Genomic DNA, 19651 nt, shown 5'->3' on the forward strand with positions numbered 1-19651 from the left:
TATGTAAGAATACATACACACAAGTTTACAAGTTCATTAGAGACTTAAAGCTACAAAAATAGCCTTTAGGACTCACAAAGGAAAATATACATTTTTTCACATCACTGCTATTGTCCTTTGGATGCCCTCATGTCAAGTTTGTTGTTGTTGTTGGCATTACATTCCAAAATAAACATTTATGTCAAATTGCACTGCTAAAACATTAAAAGGTTTCAATGAGAAAGAGACAGGCCTTTATGCTAGACTAGTGATTTTGATCTACCCTACCTCTTCCGAACAGTCAGTTGTGTCCTCCCTCAAGAGTAGTGCAAATGCACCAGTTAGGGAAGTCGCCCACTGAAGACAGTAGGAAGACACCTCTTGGTTGCTATTATGGATGCTACTTGTGTTCTCCAAGCAGATTAGTTTTCATCTGCAATGCTCGAACTCATTAGGTTTCTAACTTAGGAGTCAATGTTTCTCACTACCATTTTAGGAATCCAACCACTTCGCTGTAATGCTCTCGGGTTGACAGCTGTGTCGGAACAACTATATATTTCTCCTTTCAGAAGGGAGGCTATTTCTCTGAGCAATTTTTTTAGGCTCTTGTAGGAATGCTTTTGTCTTCCCTGGTCCCCAGAGGCTAAGGGAAGAAGGTTTTAGATTAGCTCCCCTACCCCATCATTAGCACTACAGAAAAAAGAATTGTCACTGGAAGTGGACATCATTCAGAGCCATGGGAGCCAGGCCTGGAAACCATGCATTTCCTTTACATTTTTAGTAAGAAAGTGTTTCTAAATACAAAAGCAATTCTAGATTAATTGTCAATGGCCTATTTTCCATGATGACACAAAACCAGAAACAAAAGGATTACTACTTAGGAATCAGAACTTCTGGAGTTTGCCTAGTTTTTATATTCTTGATTTGAGTTGGTCTGAAAGTCTCTTACCATCACGAAAAACAGAAGTGAAAACAGGATTTTATGAAGACAGGATTAATTTGCAAGCATCATTTTCTACACCCAACACTGACTAAAACTAAACTCAGATCTTATCTACTGTAATTTAGAGGATAAAGTAAGCAAGCTATTGGTGTTAACAAGCAAATAGGAATTAAAACAGTTTTTCTAAGACTTAATTCTTATCTCAAGTTAAACTTGTTATATATGCCTTTAGAAAGTACAGTCAGTTAAAGCAGTTTTAGACACCAGCTTGCCATATGTTATGTTAAAATTAGACTGACTTTTTTTTTTAAAAAAGCAACAAATTTATGCATGAAGCATGTCTATTCAGTACACACAGATTTTGAGGAATGCTTTTGCTTATCCAGTAATCTTTGCAGAAAGTACCAAATAAAGCTTATTAGAAAAAAGAAACCAGTTCAGAAGGTAATTTTGAAGTTAATCTCGACAATATCTCATAGAACAGTAAACACTTTACACAACGTAAGCTCCACCAGCATTGTTTTCCAAATTTTTATTAGTGCAGTTATTTCATAGTCTGCAGAAGTACAGTTAACTGCAATGATTTTTAGGTTTCAGGATAGAATTTATAGTAATTTTTACAGGATCTGTACAATGATCATATCTCAAGGATGAACAAAAAAGCATTTTGAATGCAAACAACAGCACGCATAAAATTCTTGCATAATGGAGAAAGACAACTTTCTTGGAGGGCAAGAAAAGGGAGAATACGTATGCTAGGCAGACTATAAGTAAACAACTTACAGAAAACTACAATTACTTCATTCCAGAGCTCATGCCTCTTCCTCTGAGGAAGCTTTCAGTTTGAATTCATACAAGGCATAGACATGATTTTAGTGTAACACATCCCACATGCCACCTGAAGTGTTCCATTGTGTCTATATATTCACACTGTTTGTTTGATTTAAAAAGTAACGGACTGGTTACACTAAAAATGTTTATTGTACCTAGTCTGTCAGTGTGATAAATACACAATATAATTTTTAAAAGTAATAACATGGGTACCATTGAGAACTAGAGACATTACAAGCTGGCTAAAAATAGTAATTTGAATTCCTAGCTTAGTCAGCTTGGCAGAAACAGCTGTGTTCACTGTAACCTCTAATTAGTTTGCATATTATAAGACTTCCAAAGGTTATTTCCCTCTCAGAAACCTACTAAATTAGCCTTCACAGCACAATACTGTTACCATACCAAATGCAACAGCAACAGATTATTCAGACTTTAGAGACTTACCACTATTTTTTCTGTAATGTTTCATTTATAAAGGCATATATTCTTATTTGATAAGGTAAAGGCAATCTCCTCTCTATCTGGAGCATTCAGAAGAGCCTGTCTTGAAAGGAAAAGAAAAGGTCCAGTTCATAGCTGCTTGCTTATGAACATGTACTCCTTGTTTAAAGAGCTCTGAACTCTATTTTCAGTAATCATTGCACAAAAGTGTTCACGTAGCTCCCATATCTATTCAGCAACAAAAGCGTGAAACAGATAGGCTTGAACATACTCCCCAAACACAACACACCAGAACTGCCATGCAGGTGTTATGTGAGCCCTCTGTGTTTTAGAAATAGTGACCTACAGGTTGGTATTTTGGAGCCATTTTTGTTCAGATGATGGAAGAAATGCATTAGAAATCAAAGGGGTGTTTTTTAGCCAATTTAATACTGTATCTTGGCCAAACAGCCCAAGTTTCTGCTACATAATCTTCTGAACACATTACATTACATAGGTGAGACTTTCAAAGTGCTGACTGTCCCACCAACAGTCAAAATATCACTGAATTTACATGGCAGAAATAGTGGCAAGCCAATGTTGAACATGCTTGAATATGAATTAATGTCAGATTTTAAAATTAAAACATAGGTGGCTCTACACGTACCAGATTCTTACTATGCAGAAACAGGTATATCAGTGATGAAGAATGAAAGATGAGGAGCAACATGCATTATCACAGTGTGTTTAGAATTGGCATTCACAAAATAAGTCATATTTAAGCCATCATGTTTTTTGTTTATATGTATTATGTCAGTTATTTTATTAGTATTTTTACAAACAAGAAAGTAAGAGAATAATTTCTTGAAACATTTTTTTATTGGTGAAAGCATATTTTTAAATCTACTTTTTCTAGAGACAACTATGAAAAACTACCGTAACATAAAAATCTGTGTTAAAACTTTAAAAGAACAAGCAAAGCAATACCAGTAAATGTTTAATATGAAAAAGAAAGGACTCAGTTCTAACACAAGTAAACTCTGTTCATTACTTTGAAAAACCAAGCAACTACAGTCAGAGTTTAAAGCAATTTTTTTTCTCTCATGGCTAAGGGATGTCACTGCATAGATTATTTCATTCACATTGGATACTCCAATAATCTAAAAGCTAAATAAAACTTTCTAATATATTTGCAAATGTTAAGGGAATAAAGTCACATCATGATGACGATGTAGCACATATTCAGACCATGTCAGTATTATTTTTGTTTTTAGAATACTATGGGACAGGCAACAGCCATATTTCCAACTTTCTACTAGTTCCACCAAAATCTCAAAGTTATGAGCTCGTTTGTAGAGGAAGTACTAAAACACAGAAGAAAGGAAGTGGCAGGAATTGTTAAATAGGAAGTTGTGAACTCTGCATTACCCATTTAAAAAAAAAAAAAGAAAAAAGAAATATACATCTTATTTAGTGGTAAACTTCATTTCCTTGAAGATGTTTGTACCATACGTTGTTTTACTGGCTTTCCTGAGATGCAATTTTTAAGTTAAAAGTGTGAGGGGGATTACTAGATTAATTTAGTATCAAGAAACCCTGTTCATTCAAAATGATGAACCATATGTTACAACAGGTACCAGCTCCAAAATGTAAGTGGGTTGCCCTCCTGCATTCTGTTTCTTCCCTACAAATTAGGGTATAATACAAAATCCCAGCAAGTTCTAATCTATGGCATAAGAATGCTTCACTCTGTTCGCCATTAGTGAGAACACAGGGAATAGAACTAAAGATTCGTTCTGCCAAAGCATACTCATTACACTATTACGAAAAGCTTTTTACCATTTCTAACATAATGAGATTCAAGTTTAAAGAGAATATACAATTAACAGGATTGCACAAACCACGTTCATGCCTCTGCGTGCAGAGAAAGCCCAAACTTGAGCTTTGCTCCTACAACAGAACCAGCAAACAGTCAATGCTTTTAGTAGTCATGTTTTTCAGCATACTGCCCAAATCTGTATTTGGGAACTTTAAGAAGCTGTAACTGCTTAACTACCATTCCCAGAAAGAAGTTACAAGTATGCTGTCTTAAACTAATTTAAAGAAAGACTTTTGGACTGAAATTTGAAGAAACACAATGGATTACAAATTCACATGAACAGCTTGTTTCAGTTGGGATCTGTTTAACATGGCTGTTGCTGTTATAATCACAGATGCCCACTTCACTGTACTTATAATATTCAAATTTGGAAAGGAAAATTTTAGTGATGATTAAAAGCATACTGAATTCATTGAATGGTGCAACCTACGGGTTGCCAAGCTACTGCAATGCACACAAAAACCTGCTGAGAACAAACAGTACTGCTGAAAACAGATGTTAGATAAAGCAGAATTAGGATACTCCTGTTTTCTCACATGACTGTCGTAATACGTGTGTAGGAAACCAATGTAAGCTAAGCTAGTTTTATACTAAAGCTTACAGCTTTCTAAACCTGAGATGATCAGCTCACAATCTGTGGACCAAATACAGTTTTGGGGGTAAGTGAAACACTGATGCCATTTCCCCTATCCCCACAAATACAAGCCTACACATTTGTTTACCTGACCATATGACTGTCAGGTCATGTAAGGGCTGAACAGGCCACATGACAAAGGCACAAGCATGTTGGTTGATGACTGGGACAGAACAGACCGTCCAGCCTTCACATGGCTCCAGGACAGAATGGTTGGGCACCTCTGGTCTACACCAAGGTTTAACAAAAGAAGTTGCACTTAAATCTGAATGTTTATGCAACTACTTCCAGAGTAGTAAACTGTTCTAAGACAAAAAGAGAAAAATCAATACTTTTTTGGAGAGAGAAACTTAACCCTTAAATGCTGACAGCAGAGATGTAATGTGACATTCAGAGAAGTTAAGATACTTAGATCTGAGGTAGGTTTCTGAGCACTTTGCTTTACTAGCTGCCCTTCACACACAAATAATAATGCATATTAAGTCTTTAGTCACAATGGATATCAATACTGCATTTTACTTACCATAAGCATAGTTTCTAGTGTGTGTTAGCATTTAGTTTTCACACAGCAAAGGTGAATAAATGTATGTCTTCAGAAAAGACAATGTGTAAGAAAATCTACCTATGGTCAACAAGCCTGAGAACTTCCTGTGGAAAGATATGACCCCTCCCTTAACCCAAAGGCAGCCATACCTTAAATGCTAAAATTTACTCTATATGTTATTATTTCTCCAAGTTGCACAGCAATACTTTAAGACACTGACAGAACCAATCCTGCGTTACTAGAGATTGTTTTAACTGTCATTGCACTGAGAGAGAGCTTTCACCTCCAGCTGTGCAGGTCATCTTCTAAAAAACAAATGTCAGTCTTAAACAGGCACATCACATAACAAAGATGAGCTTTCACAGACATCCTAACGCAGGACAGATGAGCACTCTGCACTTCAGTACATGAAAAAGACTGCAAAACTCGACAAGCTAGGCCTTCAAAGGACTATTTAATCTTCCCCATGCTAATGAAACAGATTTGTGAGTGAAAGTAAGTTGCATGGATCAGATGAGATAAACAGTTTTGCCACTTTGTGCACCTACTAATACTGCTAGTTTAAAATAATTCACTCTGAGAACACCAACTGATTTAGCAAAGCCAAGCAACTATCATAACTTCTACCTCTACAATGACAGCGTGCTCTCTGGAAATACACCACTCCTATTACTCCTCTTTTACAGCCCAGACACCGGGCTGTACCTAACACACCCCACCCCACAGCTCCACTAGACTCTTGCTCATCGTGTTCCACTTCCTGTCAGCCAGAGACAGTTATCAATCTTAGCCACCAAATTATAAAGCATGTGTAGTTATCTCAAACCCTCATTTGCAGTCGTAGCACATATCTGGAACACTTACAGAAAAAAAAAGTATGAAATGCAGTAACTTCCAAACATCTTTAAAAATCCCTTCACCCCTATCACATCCCTTGCCATTCCCCTGCCCCCCAAAAGACCATTACACTGAAGGCTTCTGAGCACTGATCCACAAATAAAGGTTATCAACCATTAGAATCACACACAAGTGCCTCCTCTTACATAAACAGTGCTGAGGGCAAAGCATTTTCACTACTAGATTGGATTATTTTTCTCTAAATATTCCAAGACAGAATTTTGCGTGTAGAGAGATAGTTTTATATGGAGAACACATTGTTAGCAAAGACTTTAGTACAAGAAAACCCTAAAGATGTACACATTATTACATGAAAACAATAAATGTTTGACTGCTTGCTCCTAACTAGGTAGCAATATTAACTTATTTAGCTACTCTTAAAAATATAATAAATACATAACAGTTTTACCACCCAAAATCCCCACTTCATGTGGCAGAGAACTTAGCAGACACAACGGCAAATAAGAGATTTCCTGCTGTCAGTCAGTTGCAGAAAAGTAGCCTGTACACTGGACTGTATAAAGCAATCAAATAAAGCCTATCATAACAGACTCATTCCTAACAGAGGTTCTGAATGGTAAGCTTTCCACATATTATAAACTAGAAATCAATGACAAATAAGGCATAAGTCAGTAGTTTCCATGAAGTCTTTCTGCTCTGCCTGCTTCTTGACAAGCTTTAAAAAGACGTGTAAGATTAGACCTCTCCACTAATGCGCTCATGTCGGCTAATAAATCCAGTAACTTAGCAGCTGTAAAGATTTTACATATTTTCAACCTCCTGTTCCAGTCTTTCACTGCTACTGAAAACAAGATGAGTCTGATGGACACAGAACAAAAAGCTCCAGAACCTTGGGGTACCCCCTGAAAACAGCCCCATTCCTGAGCCTGCCTCCAGAGAGGACAGCTGATCGCCTCAGGGTTTTGAACCTCAGGCTGCTTAGACCCTCCCTTTCCCGAAGACAAAACCACCCATGCTCACCACCCACCTCTGCTTGCCTCTACCAACCAGAGCCAGACCGCCACACGCTCTTTCATAGTTTAGCTGTCTGTTAATAGGTGTCAGTTATCAGAGTGATTGTTAGAACCGAAACCATTGCTATCTAAAGGGAAATTATTAATGAGCCATCCATGTAATATTGCTCACTGGCAAATCAAACAAACAACCCTCCCAACTCAAAACTGCATTTTTCAGTAAACTACCAATTCAGCCACAGCTGATGTTGTAATATGCAAGGACAAAAAGGATGGGTTTGTAACAACACATGTTGTCCTTCACACATTTACTATACTAGTTTTGAAACAGTACAAGGGGAGATCTGCTCTGGTCATGAAACACTTCAGGCCAATTCTGAGGAAGATATCAATACTGGGAATGAAAACATTGTACAAGTTGAAACAAGATTCTTGTTCGTGTCATCCTACAGACACTGCTGGGCACTGCGCAGTTCTAGGTAGCAACTGCGATTCAATGTGAAAATTCTCTATTGTCAGAAGCTGAAGAAACAAGTGACAACGTTTATTCCCTTTACAGTTTTAATTAAATCGGAAAGCAACGAAAACATTTCCCAGAGTTGTGTAGCTGTCTACTCCCCCATCCTTTGCTGGTTAAAACTCTCCCCATTTTTCTTCCATTTCTGGAAATATTCAGAAAATTTCTAAAATGTGTGTATATGTATTTTGGCTGTTTAATAAGCTATGTAGTATTTTTCCAGCTCTTGCTCCAATGACCCACCCTCTCCTTCTTTCCAAAAGAAGTTCCTCTTACTAAAACTTCTTGCTTGTGTCAGAGTTCTGTTTTTCCAGTAGCCCCCATCTTTAGCCACTTACGCCTGCGCAACGCAGAGCAAGGATGTACAATTCTACACAAGGATGGCAGAGTTTTAGCCCTACTTCAAGCAGCTGCAATGACTGTACAGAAGACAGTGGAAAAAATAGGCCCTACACAGTATAATGGAATCGAGATCTTCTGAACTAGTATGGGTTATTTTTCCTGTCAGAAAAGGAAGTATACTCTTCCTTAGTCAAAAATGCATTTTTAAAATAGATTTCACATTTTACTTCCTGTGATCACATTAAAAGGTCACACTGTTTATGCTACTGTAACCTGTTACTGTGGGATTAGAAATGATATAAACAAGCAATTCTCATTCAAATGTGCGCAAGGGAAGAAGGTTATGAGAACATTCCTCTTTATGTGTAGACCACTTGTTCCAAATAAATATAAAGAATCTGAGAAACAGAGTGTCTTTTGTAGAACAGCTCACAGCATCAAGTACTTGATGAATCAAGCACTTCACAGAAGCAGCATAAAATTCTGGGAACTTGAGATACAAGAAAAAGCACCTGAAAGATCACAAATAGAACAGTTACTTTAAGTTCAAAATACTGCTATTTAGTAGAATTTTTAACAATAAATTTTTTTTGTACAAAAAGTATAGCGAGCTTTCTTCCCAGAGGGGATAGTTTCCTCTCTGCCTGCAGCAAGATCTGCGTAGCTCCACAGTCACCACTGGTACAGCGTGGAAGTTTTTATATAATTGCATATACTGGCAGAATGCAAAACTTGCTTTGCTCTTGCTTTATTTCCTATTTCTACTTATGTAGAAACTGTTCTAAACTTCTTCTAAGTACAGGAAAAGGACTGCACCACATGATTTAAATCTGATTCAACAATCTCTTAAACAGTTGGTGAGACAAGTAAATCTTCCTCATCATTGATCTCTTCATCCTCATGAAGACGTGACGCTGAAGGTGACTTTCTACCCCTTGAACCACGTGTTCCCAAAGCATCCACAACAACCAAGAGCTGAGACAACTATGGAACTACTTAAAGGCCTGGATCCTAACACAGAAGGAAACAAGACGTCCTATATACAAAGTAGAAATCCAGTTTCAGTCCCTAACAATGGAAACAGGCCTCTGAAACGGGCCTTTAATGTATCAGTATGCTACTTAAGTAAATCCAGTATGAGATTAATGCTGGATTCAGCAGAAAGGTTTTTTTATGTCTCTACTTTCTTTCATGAAAGATATGCCCAACTAGGAAGCAGGACTGTCCAAATATTTTTTCATTCATTTCATTAACAAAACAGCAACTAAATAAGGTACATGTTCAGTATCAGTAATCCCAAAAAAATTCTGCTTAAAAGAATAGTATAATTTATCATGCCAACAAGGACAGGCAGGAGACAAGAAAGTATACGTTAAAAACAAAAGCTATCAGAAAAAAACAAAACACACACACAGAATTTGGGATGAATCACATCTGACTTAGTGTTAATGATAAATATTTTGATTTGAAAAAAATAGAGACTCCAGCTACAATGGTTAAAAACACTGATCTCTTAAGTAAGCTGGCTGTATTTATGCTGCTTCCACAAGTAGTTGTACTTTACCAACTCATTACGCCACTACTTATGAATGTAAAGCCAACAACTTACGGAAATAATGTGTTTATCAGTCCATATCCTAGGATAAAGTATTGTGCAAGGTGAAAGCATATAGAAACAGAACCTACAGAATTAGAAATAAGAAAAATACTAATTAAAAACCTTTCCAAAAGTTTCATATTATGCTAGCTCATTTTCCTTCCCAACAAGGACGTCAGATTTTCCACTACTGTCCTGTGAACCTTTTTTCTTAAATGTAGAAAGCACAAACCCAATTTGAAAGTAGATCAGCTATCACTATTAGCAGAATCACATGAATTTCCAAGAATCACTTTTATCACTTTTTCTTAGTATAATATGACAGGCAAGCTGTTGAATCTTAGCTGTGTTTTGCGTGGGTGAGAGAAAAAGCACATCTAAATTCACAAGGTTTGGTAGAAAATGAATTGGCATTTGTACTACATGATCTACAAAGGGAACACACAAAGGCATTTTGATGCTGTATCATAGTGCCTCTCCCAGCCAAACCAGCAAGGGCATGTCTACTGGCACTAGAAAAATAAACAAAAAAGTGTTTCTTGTGCAAATCAACATGAAACAAGTTGACCAATGACAATAAAAAAGAAAACCCAAACTCAATAGTAAGTGCTGTAAACATCAAAGCTTACCGATCAGATCAAGTTTATATTATTAATTATGAACATTGCAGAGAATCTGTTTCTATATTTTCATAAACTAGCTTCTTTTAGGAAAAAATGCATACATTGTTCACTAGGGCTGCTTTCCTCTGACAGTGATGCTGTACACTTTTACAGAGGTGCAGATACAAACATTCTAGTCTAATCTAATATTTTAAAAATGAAGTTTTAAATTTATGTAATTCTGTAAAATGTCTGAACACTGACAGCACTTCAGATCAGCACTGAAGACGATACAAAACCTTAGGCAATCCTCTAATGTTTGTCGTGTATCTCAGTTTATACTAACCTTTTTCCAAATCAGTATTCCAGAAATAAGCAGAATTAAGTAAACTTTAATAAGAAATCCTGCACTCGGGAACATTCTAACTAACCAGCCAGCTAAGGGGTTAGGGGTTTTTTGTTTGTTTTGTTACTTTGTTAGGTTTATGGCACAATATTAAATTTTCAAGTATTTATTAATTTGTTGTTAATAAGCCTTCTACTCAACTCACATTTTGAAAAACTTTTACTCTACGCAGAGAACTTATCCCTTCCATTGCTGGACAAGAGGCCTCTCTTTCAAAAGAGGAGAACAAAATCGCCAGAAAGACTGTGGTCACAGGAGAAAATCCTCCTGTGATGCTGAATTGTCTGAAGCATTACAGGAGCTGAGCTTTTTGTCACACAGTGCTAACCTAATTTGCAGGTACTTAAAAAAACCCAAAAGCACAAACCCCAAAACCCTACTAGAAAACTACTTAATATATTATTAGTAACAGAATACTGATACTGTATGCAAGTTTTTGGTTCCTTCCCTTCGGTGTTACAACAGGCATGAAAGTAATTTTGTGTTTAAAAAAAAAAAAGCAGCTCTCTAACACTTTACTGAATATAAATCTCATTTTGCATATGGGGAGACTAAAGTAAAAACTAGTTTATTTGACTATGGGAAAACAAATTCAGTGGCATTATCTGGTGGCTGAAACAACCCACCCAATTCTCACATTCACTGGAGTACAAGCAATAGCATGACTTGAAGCTGTTACCCCTTTTTATAATTTTTTTTCTTTTTTTGGTTTGTAAACTCTTTTCTTCTCCATTTTCTTTTCATTAAAAGATGTCCACTTTGAATCATGCATGAATTCTGAATTTTAAGGAATCGGTTATTATCCTCAGATATTTAATGAGGCTAAATTCACAATCCAAATAGATTATTATGTCATGCTAGTGACACTGATCTAAAACCTGAGAAATCAGACGTTTACAAGAAAGTAGCAGTGGTATTTCAGTGTAAAACACAGTTTACAAAGTCTCAGCTAAAGAGAACCCTTGGAGAAAATCGATTTGCAAAGCAAGTATTACAAGAAAAAAATTCATTTTAATGTTTATTTAACTATAGGATGAACCGTTAATTCAAACCTACCCAGAATATTTATAAAGTTACTTTAGTTTCAAAAATACTTGGTCTACCACTACCACATTTTATTCTCTACTTACGAGGGCTATTTCTATTTGAATTTAACATCATAATGTTGGCCATATGCCAACACTGCATTCCCCTTAACTGTCAGTTTCCTTCTATATATATGTACTCTTAGAGCAGACAGAGAAAGAAAGAGGAGTAAGCCACATGTGGAAGAACACACCAAAACCATAAAAACCTTCTGAAGGTGCTCAGAAGCAGGTATAGTGCTGTCTGCATGTTGTATGATTTCTACATTTTTAGCAAATTATATCCCCTTAATAGTAAGCCATAACAGGCTCCATTTTTCAACGTTCTACTTACAGCAATGCTATCTCAGAAGATTTGGATTCAAGTACTTAGATTTTAAACTCTGAAAAACAAGCAAAACTAAGCAGCTAAGTAGCCCCATATAATAGGACTTGCACAATCTTACATTTGCCATCAGTAGACACAATTGGTCTTGATCTGAAAGTGTTAGTAGTATAACTAACCAATGCAGCAGAGTGCCCTGAAACATTCTCAATAGCACAAAATGTACTATCACTTGCAATTGAAAGTAAACTCCTGGTTCTCACAGAGAGGATATTGACTTTGCAAGCCACAGAGACTTAGCTACTTCATCATTGTTAGCCTCTCCCACACTTGTATCAAGATTCAGTGGCTGTATAGCACTGGAAAACATGGAATGTCTTTAGCTGTACCCAATGAAAAAAGAGACTCCCTGCAACTATCAGTTCTAAACTAGCTTTCCATAACCAGAGCCAATTAAGCTAAGCCTCGAATGAATCAACATAGCATGAATTAAGAAGTGGCAAGGCATGCATGCAGAGACCTGCATTTTCAAGTAGCAAGAACTGGCAGAATAGAGCACAAAGATGCATTTATAATAAGTCATGCTCACGCCACAGTTTATCTGCTGCAAAGAAGTTTAAAGTGTTTGAGCACCAGAGCAAAAGAGTAACCCAAATGCTTATAGACTGGAGCAGCACAAAGTCTGAACTCTCACTGCAGCTTCTAAACCGAAAACACTAGTAGAACTTCCTGTTCATTTACTTTAAATGCACAACACAACCACACTATTCTAAGTCTACAGGGTCAACCGTTTCACAGTTTACTTTCAACATTAAAATCTGCCTACATATTCTACAAATATTTTTCCAGAGACAGTGAATATATAAAAACTTCCCATGCCTTTTCTCTCTTGACAGAGAGATATCCAAAATGTCCACGCTAGCCTTCTATCTTCCTCCCATAATCTGGGTAAAGCTTATTAACTTTCATAATCTGTAGTATTTTAGTTTAGCTCAGAGAGGTTTGGAAAAAAAGGAACATTCATGTTAATATTAGATTAAAATACCCTCAAAAATTAATAAACTGAGAACAGTTATGTGTCTCTTACAGGCCTCAAATTGAACTGTAACTACACTTCAGCTTTCCAGAGCACACGCAGCAGTATAGTTAGTTCTTCCAAACATATTTGAGAATCTAGACTACACCCAGTTCTTTCTTATTTTATATTCTACTGACTACAAAAATTAGAAGAGAGTGCATATTTTAGTTTAATTTTGCTACCTTCACATGGAAAACTCTGTATGAGCTGTTCCCATAGGTGTTTCTGTAAAACCAACTGTCAGCTCTGCGTCCATATTGTATCTGATCTCTAGTTGAATGGTAGATCAGTAAATAATTCAGAGGTATCTTTACTTCTACTGATAAGCACATCAAAGTTAGTATCATTAGCCAACATACTAAAGTCAACATACCTAGTTTATACAAACACAAGAAGTAACTCTACCTGTATTTGAGAGTTGTGTTTTTAAGATAATATCTCATTCTATCACCATGTGTAAGAAGTTAGAAACTAAAATACCTCCTAAAATTCTGAAACACTTCTGCATATAAAATTATTATGAAAATCTGATATCACACTCACTGTGAGCAAATGAAAAGTCAATGTTCCTTTGATATTCTAGACAAATATCTGTATCTTTTTCTCCCCTGCTCTAACAGCAAGCCTAAACTGTGCTTTTCTTAGCTTTGGGCTATTGCTTTTTTGTTGTGACATCTCCAGCGTGAATGCTTTTCATTCCTATTGATACTTCTAATGACATTTATGCAGGGTGCGTATCATTCACTTACCCTTAAGCAATTGTTTTCTGTGGCATACCTTTACCACAGTTATCGCATTGCAAAGCTCACATTTAATCTGCTGTTCATTTTCCTTTAAAATAAAACAAAACTTACTGTTTTATGGAAGAGGTCTTTAATTTGAATGCACATTTCTTATGCTTAGATCAGGTCTCATTTTATTAGTTATCTTCTAAGTATGTTTCTCTAAAATGCAAGCAGTGGCCAGAACCAGACCAGCCCTTTTATCTATTGGGTCTCTGAACAACCTTTACAGGATCTCATGGCTCATAGTTCTTGTAGCAAGTAAATCTAGATGAAAGTAAGGGACAGTACTGGGTATTTAAAAAAAACAACAACAAACACACACCAAAACCAACAAAAACCAACAAAACATGGAGAACTTCATCAGTATTCATCCCGTTTTGACCAGCTGCAGCAGAGAATAGTTCCACTACACATGCAGTGCCCAAGACACGATTGTCACAAAATCACCTACACAAGGTCTTCATTTTGAAATGTTTTTGTCTCCAACCTGTGACTATTTACCCTTAAAAAAAAAAAAAAAAATCTAAATTTTATTCTTTCACAACTGTACTATTATCATAGCTGAACATAGCTTCCCCTTGTCCAAAAAAAAAGAAGCTTGGACAATTTTAACCCTTCAAAGTCACGTGGCACCCAGACAAGTCTCCTTGTAGCCATCCTTCCAATTAGCTTCACCTCCCTGTAGCGTTCACAATTCCTCCTCCTAGATGCCGTGCAGTTCTGTATCTCTACATAATAGATTTAGCCAAGAAACAAGAGGAAGGGACTGTTAGTAAATTGCATTATGCTTCACTTGGAATACTGGTGAACATTTTTGGATTTTAGCAGCTACAATCGTAACACCTAGATACCAGAAGCCTGTGGTACAATTAACTTAGGGGAAGACTTTTTTATGCATGTGTAACATACATTATTCGACTTACTCCATTCTTCAGGCAAAGACTGGTATTTGTAGGAAAACTGCATTGTTAATGTGATAGCCCAGACATCAAAAGCACGGATTACAGTGAAGTACATTGTTCTTCCAGATGTACATGATGTGCCAAGATGTCATTTTCAACAGCTGATATTTAAAAGCAGGAGATGCTTACACTTACTAATCAATCTTAAGGAAAAAAAAAAAAAGCAAGCAAAAAACCCACCTCTTGTGCTTGTCAACAGTTGGATGCAAATCAAAGAATCACTTTAGTCTTTTTTTTTTTTTAGTTGAATTTTAGTACTCAAACAAACCTCATGCTGTGCCACAGTCTGAGCAGGCTACTGCGTCACACCATTCAAAGAAAGCAGGACAAAAATATCACTGAATGCTGATCCCACATTGAAAATATGCTACAGTCCCTCATTCTCCTTACACATTTCAATTCTGTGATTAAATTGTACCTGTAGAAATATACCACCTCCATTACAGAGCTATCTTACTCAAAATCATTTCCTGAGCGCTAAGCCTGCAACATACCAAATCGTCAAGAACAGTTAAGCAAAAACATAACGTCATATATGCACATGACTTTCAACTGATACAGTTAGCAAGCACTGACACTCTGCAGGAAATTAAATACTCTAACAAAAAATGGACCTTCTGAAAAGCACGCTCAAAATTTCATGCTTGTTCTCTAATTGCCAAACAACTGGAGATGTTCATCCTGCAAGCTACTACTTCTGAAACTTGCCTGTTGAGAATCTGAAACTAGAGTCCATTTATTTCACTTTTATAAAACTCCACTCCTTCTTTTAAATGTCTATTGCCAGAGAAATTCATAGCGAAAGGGAAGCAAAGCCCAACTTCTATGTTGCAAATATGAACTTAAAACTTATTAGTTTATGCAATATACCAGCTTAAACATTCAAATGAATTTTACAGTAATGCTGCCCGATCTGACTGAACACATCCGCCCAACCATTCAGGTACTTCATCTTCTCTTAAACTTCATTTTTGATAAATGCACAAAGAACTTTTTAAAGAGAAAAGCCCTAAATTCTGCTGCTTGTATGTGTGAAGCTGGATCCAGTCTGCAAATATTCTCACAAGGATTCACGTTTGCCACACAGGTTTTTTAAAATGTCACAAAAAAATCTAAACGCAGTAAACGAAATAATAAAAAACAGTACCAGATAATTGCACAAGTATTACTAACAAGTTGCTTTCAGGCTCTGTTCTACTATTAAAGTGACTGAAAAGTTAGGTGCATGCAACGCTGCCCACCACTGTTTTTCTGTTTGGGGGAAAAAAAAAAAAAAAAAAGACAAACACGATACTTAGATATACTCCCTCAAGGTTAGGAAGGGGTCAGTTTTAAAAGCTAACTTGAGAATTTATGTCCACGCTTAGCTCCAAGCCGAACCTGGAGCCAGAACAAGAGCGCGGCTGAGGGATCTCCCAGAGGAAACTCCTTCCAGGCTCGCCCCGCAGAGCGGGGCTGCTGCCCGGCTCCGGCCCCGGGCCGACCCCCGGAGGCACGGCAGCGCGGCAGGAGGTCCCCTCCCCTCCCCAGAGCCCCGCGGGGTCCCGGTGCCACAACCGTGCCGCCGCCGGGGGGTGGCGGCGGCCGGCACTCCCCGCCAACGCGAGCCCTGGGGAGAAGGAGGTGAGAGGGGCTTTGCTCCGCGGGGAGGGGGGGGAGAGGCGCTCCCTCAGGGGGACAGAGCCGGGCGAAAGTGGAAGGAGGGCACGGCGGACCGGCGGGCCAGCCCGCAGCGTGTTGCGGGAGGGAAGCGGGGAAGGGGGAAGGGAAAGCTCCGACCCAGGGAGAGGGGAGGCGGAGGGCAGCGCTCTCCCCGCAGGGCGCTCGGCAGCTGGGGCGCACACACACACACACACACACACACACACACACACACGCCGCGGGGGTGGGGGGGCAGATCTAGGCGGCGGCAGAGAGATGGTGAGGGAAGGAGCGCTCCCCGCCTCAGCGCCGGGGCTGGGGGCAGAGCCGGGCCGGGCGGCTGCCCCTCACCTGGTAGATGGCGGCCCAGCTGGCGGCCTGGTCGAGCCGGTGGAACTCCTTCTCGATCTCCATGGTGGGGGCGCCGCGCCAGGCCTGGCCCCCCAGCGCCGCTCCCGCCCGCCGCTCCGGCAGCTCCGGCTCCAGCTGCTCCCGAGGCCGCGGCTGCCTGCTCTGCATGTCACCCCTCCCTTCTCCCCGCCGGAACTACGCAGCCCGGCCCCGGCGACGCGACGTCCGGGGCGGCCCGCAGCCGCGGGGGCCTGCGGGGCGGCGGGAGAGGGGGCGCGCGGCGCCAACGGTCTGTAACGGTGGCGGCGGGCGCGAGCGCCCTGCGGAGGGGCTGTGGGGGCCGCTGCCCGCCCGCGTCAGGCAGGGGAGGCAGCGCCTTCCTTCCCCCCGGGGGCGCGGGGTGCCGCTGTCCCCTCGGCCCCCTGAGGCGACGGTCCGGCAGAGCGCCGCTGTCGGCGGCAAACGGGGCGGTCTCGGTGCCTCCTCCCCCTCGGCACCCGCGCCGCCGCCCCCAGCCGTCCCGCCCGGGGCCGCGCTGACAGGTAGGGCGGCCCCGGCAGGGCGGAGGGGCCTCAGGATGGAGGTGGCAGCGGGGAGTCCCGGCTTGCGCTCGGCGACGGGATCTGGCTGGGGAAACAGCAGGCGGAGCCATTGGTTGTAGCTCTTCGGTCCCCAGGCTGGCGTCTTCTGGTTTCTGAGCAGTGAGGAAGGGCTTGAGTCATGTTTTCAAGCTCTTCGTCTGCCGCAAGAGGGTCAGAAATGTTTAAAAATTCTCCTGCGGCCGTTTGATTGCAGGCGAAGGGCTGTAAGGAAAACGGCGGTCTGGCAGCAGGTGCCTGATCTGGCGGTGCGGAGAACTTGGACGTATGTGCGTGTGCTCACTTCAGAGGCGGGGAAGACATTCTCTCTCGCTGTGGTCAAAAGGTGGAGAGTTTATTTTTCGTGCTTACACAGCCTGCAGAATGAAAAGTGTTTCTGTCAGGTGTCCCGTACCCTTTGATTTAAAGGAATGTGTGATGTGACAAGCTCCGAATGGAGTTTGATCATCCGTCCTCGACTCTTGGCTTCCTACTCCGAAATGGCCATTACTGTCAAGGTGCTGTAGTCCTATCCCAGGAGGTAAACATTTGTTGTTCTATCCCACCCTTTTCATAAAGCCATTCATTTCCAAATGAAGTCGTAGCCTACAGAACTCAGAGAGCCAACGTCTCTCTTCCTGAGTTTCAAGACCAGATGTTCCAAACATATGGACATAGTTATCCCATGTATAATGCAACACCATACTTTGTTTCCAAAGCAAGGAATTTCACTCCATGTCAGCCAGCTTCTGTTTGTTAGATTACTATTTCTTAGGCTTTTAGAGCATACTATTACTGAGGGCTGGTGCAGGCTTGGCATACCTGGTATTTCTGCAGCATGAATGCTGACCCAAAATAAGGCTGTGAGAGTGGATTTGTAAGACTGACATTTTTCATGAGTGAAGTTGATTATAAATACCCTAAGTACAGCATGGATTGAAGGCAGAGTGGTAAAGTTCTGAACAGGCAAGATGTATCAATGTCACTGAAGACAGAAGTATTCCATAGCTTAGCTGCAGCCCTTGCACCACTTAGCTGTTGCTGCTAGAGGAGGCTTTTCCATTGCTTTTCCTAATAGTTCTACTGTGCAGTCTTTGGAAGAGACTGCCTTTCAGTGTTCAGCCCCAGAATGCCACCCTGTTGGAGACTCATTTATTAGGCTACTTAACTGCAAATGGATGCTCTCTGAGAAGAGAGGACTAGTCAGAGATGTGAGCCGAGGGGCCCAGAATTTTGAGGGAGGGTTAACAGTAACGCCCCAGTAAAGGCAAGCTGTGGAAAGCGTCTTAATAGGATAAGCGACTTAACCTAGGCAAACAATGAAACATTATTCTCTAGTCAGCTGCTGCATGTAGCATAGAGGCATTAGCAGGTGGTATTAAAAAGATTTTTTGCCTTTCTTGCTGCATGGGCTTTCTCTTGACCTGATTTTTGGAACTAGGCAGATGCACTATTAGTCCCGTGAATGAAAGGGTTTCCACCTATTGAGACTCGCTTCTGTATTACTAAAAGCAGCAGATGGGGGACTGCATCTTCTCTCCCAGTCTGGCTGCTCTGAGGCGGTATCCGAGTCCACGCGGTAAATTTTTAACCTACTGGTCCTGGGGACATAACAAAAAATTTAACAACTTTACTGCTTTCCCCTTTCCCTGTTATTCACAAATCATGAACGTATGTGAGGAGTCTTGCTGTGTTTCAGTGATTCCATACTGAGAGGTGAGTTTCTATTATGTCACCAAAGAGCAGTTCCTGTGGATGGCCATTTTGCATGCAGGCGTAAACCTGATCCTACCTAGAAGAGGTCAAAGCTTGTGATGCTACAGCTAAATGCAACAGAATTACTGCAGCACATAAGCATTTTATAAAGAAAGATAGCGTACAGTCTTTTATGCTTATGTCACCTGAATGGATGTAATAAATAAAATCAGTACAAGTTCTTCAGTCAATGATTCATCAGCAATATATTCTGCTAAGTGTGTACTGTTGTCACAGAAATAATTGCCTTGAATGACAAAAACCCATATATTGCCCTGAAGAAATTGATATTCAGCTGAAAATTTCACAGAGTAACCCAGAAAATAAGATTATAAAAATTGCCAGCGTATCTTACATTTCTTCATAAATCTCTGTCTATCACAGTTGCAATACGTGTGACCAGTAACTTTAAAATGTGTCGGACTGGTTCAGTGAATGATTTTATTAAATAACTGGAAATTTTGGAGGGGATAGACTATGTTATAAATATTTGCTTTTACCTACATATGCCTATATAAAAAGAAAC

General features: G+C 39.8%; 1 protein-coding gene across 7 annotated transcripts in view; it reads right to left on the reverse strand.

The window, feature by feature from the left end:
* PTPN1 (protein tyrosine phosphatase non-receptor type 1) overlaps nt 1-16971 on the reverse strand; it is a 47022-nt gene extending 30051 nt beyond the window's left edge. The window contains exons 1-2 of one of the 7 annotated variants that reach the window (XM_030007628.1): nt 16793-16891; nt 2198-2297 (exon numbers count right to left, since the gene is read on the reverse strand). Coding sequence is in view for 1 of the 7 variants with exons in the window: in XM_030007626.2 (XP_029863486.1) it covers nt 16793-16960 (168 nt within the window). In the remaining 6 variants the exon portion in view is untranslated. Of the gene's footprint in view, nt 1-2197; nt 2298-5379; nt 5538-13235; nt 13251-16792 lie in introns of those variants that run through there. The other 6 variants (XM_041122523.1, XM_041122527.1, XM_041122524.1 and 3 more) reach the window with 6 other exon arrangements.
* Between the last annotated feature and the right edge of the window lie 2680 nt (nt 16972-19651).

The sequence above is a fragment of the Aquila chrysaetos genome, chromosome 3, assembly GCF_900496995.4.
Source record: "Aquila chrysaetos chrysaetos chromosome 3, bAquChr1.4, whole genome shotgun sequence".
NCBI lineage: Eukaryota > Metazoa > Chordata > Aves > Accipitriformes > Accipitridae > Aquila > Aquila chrysaetos.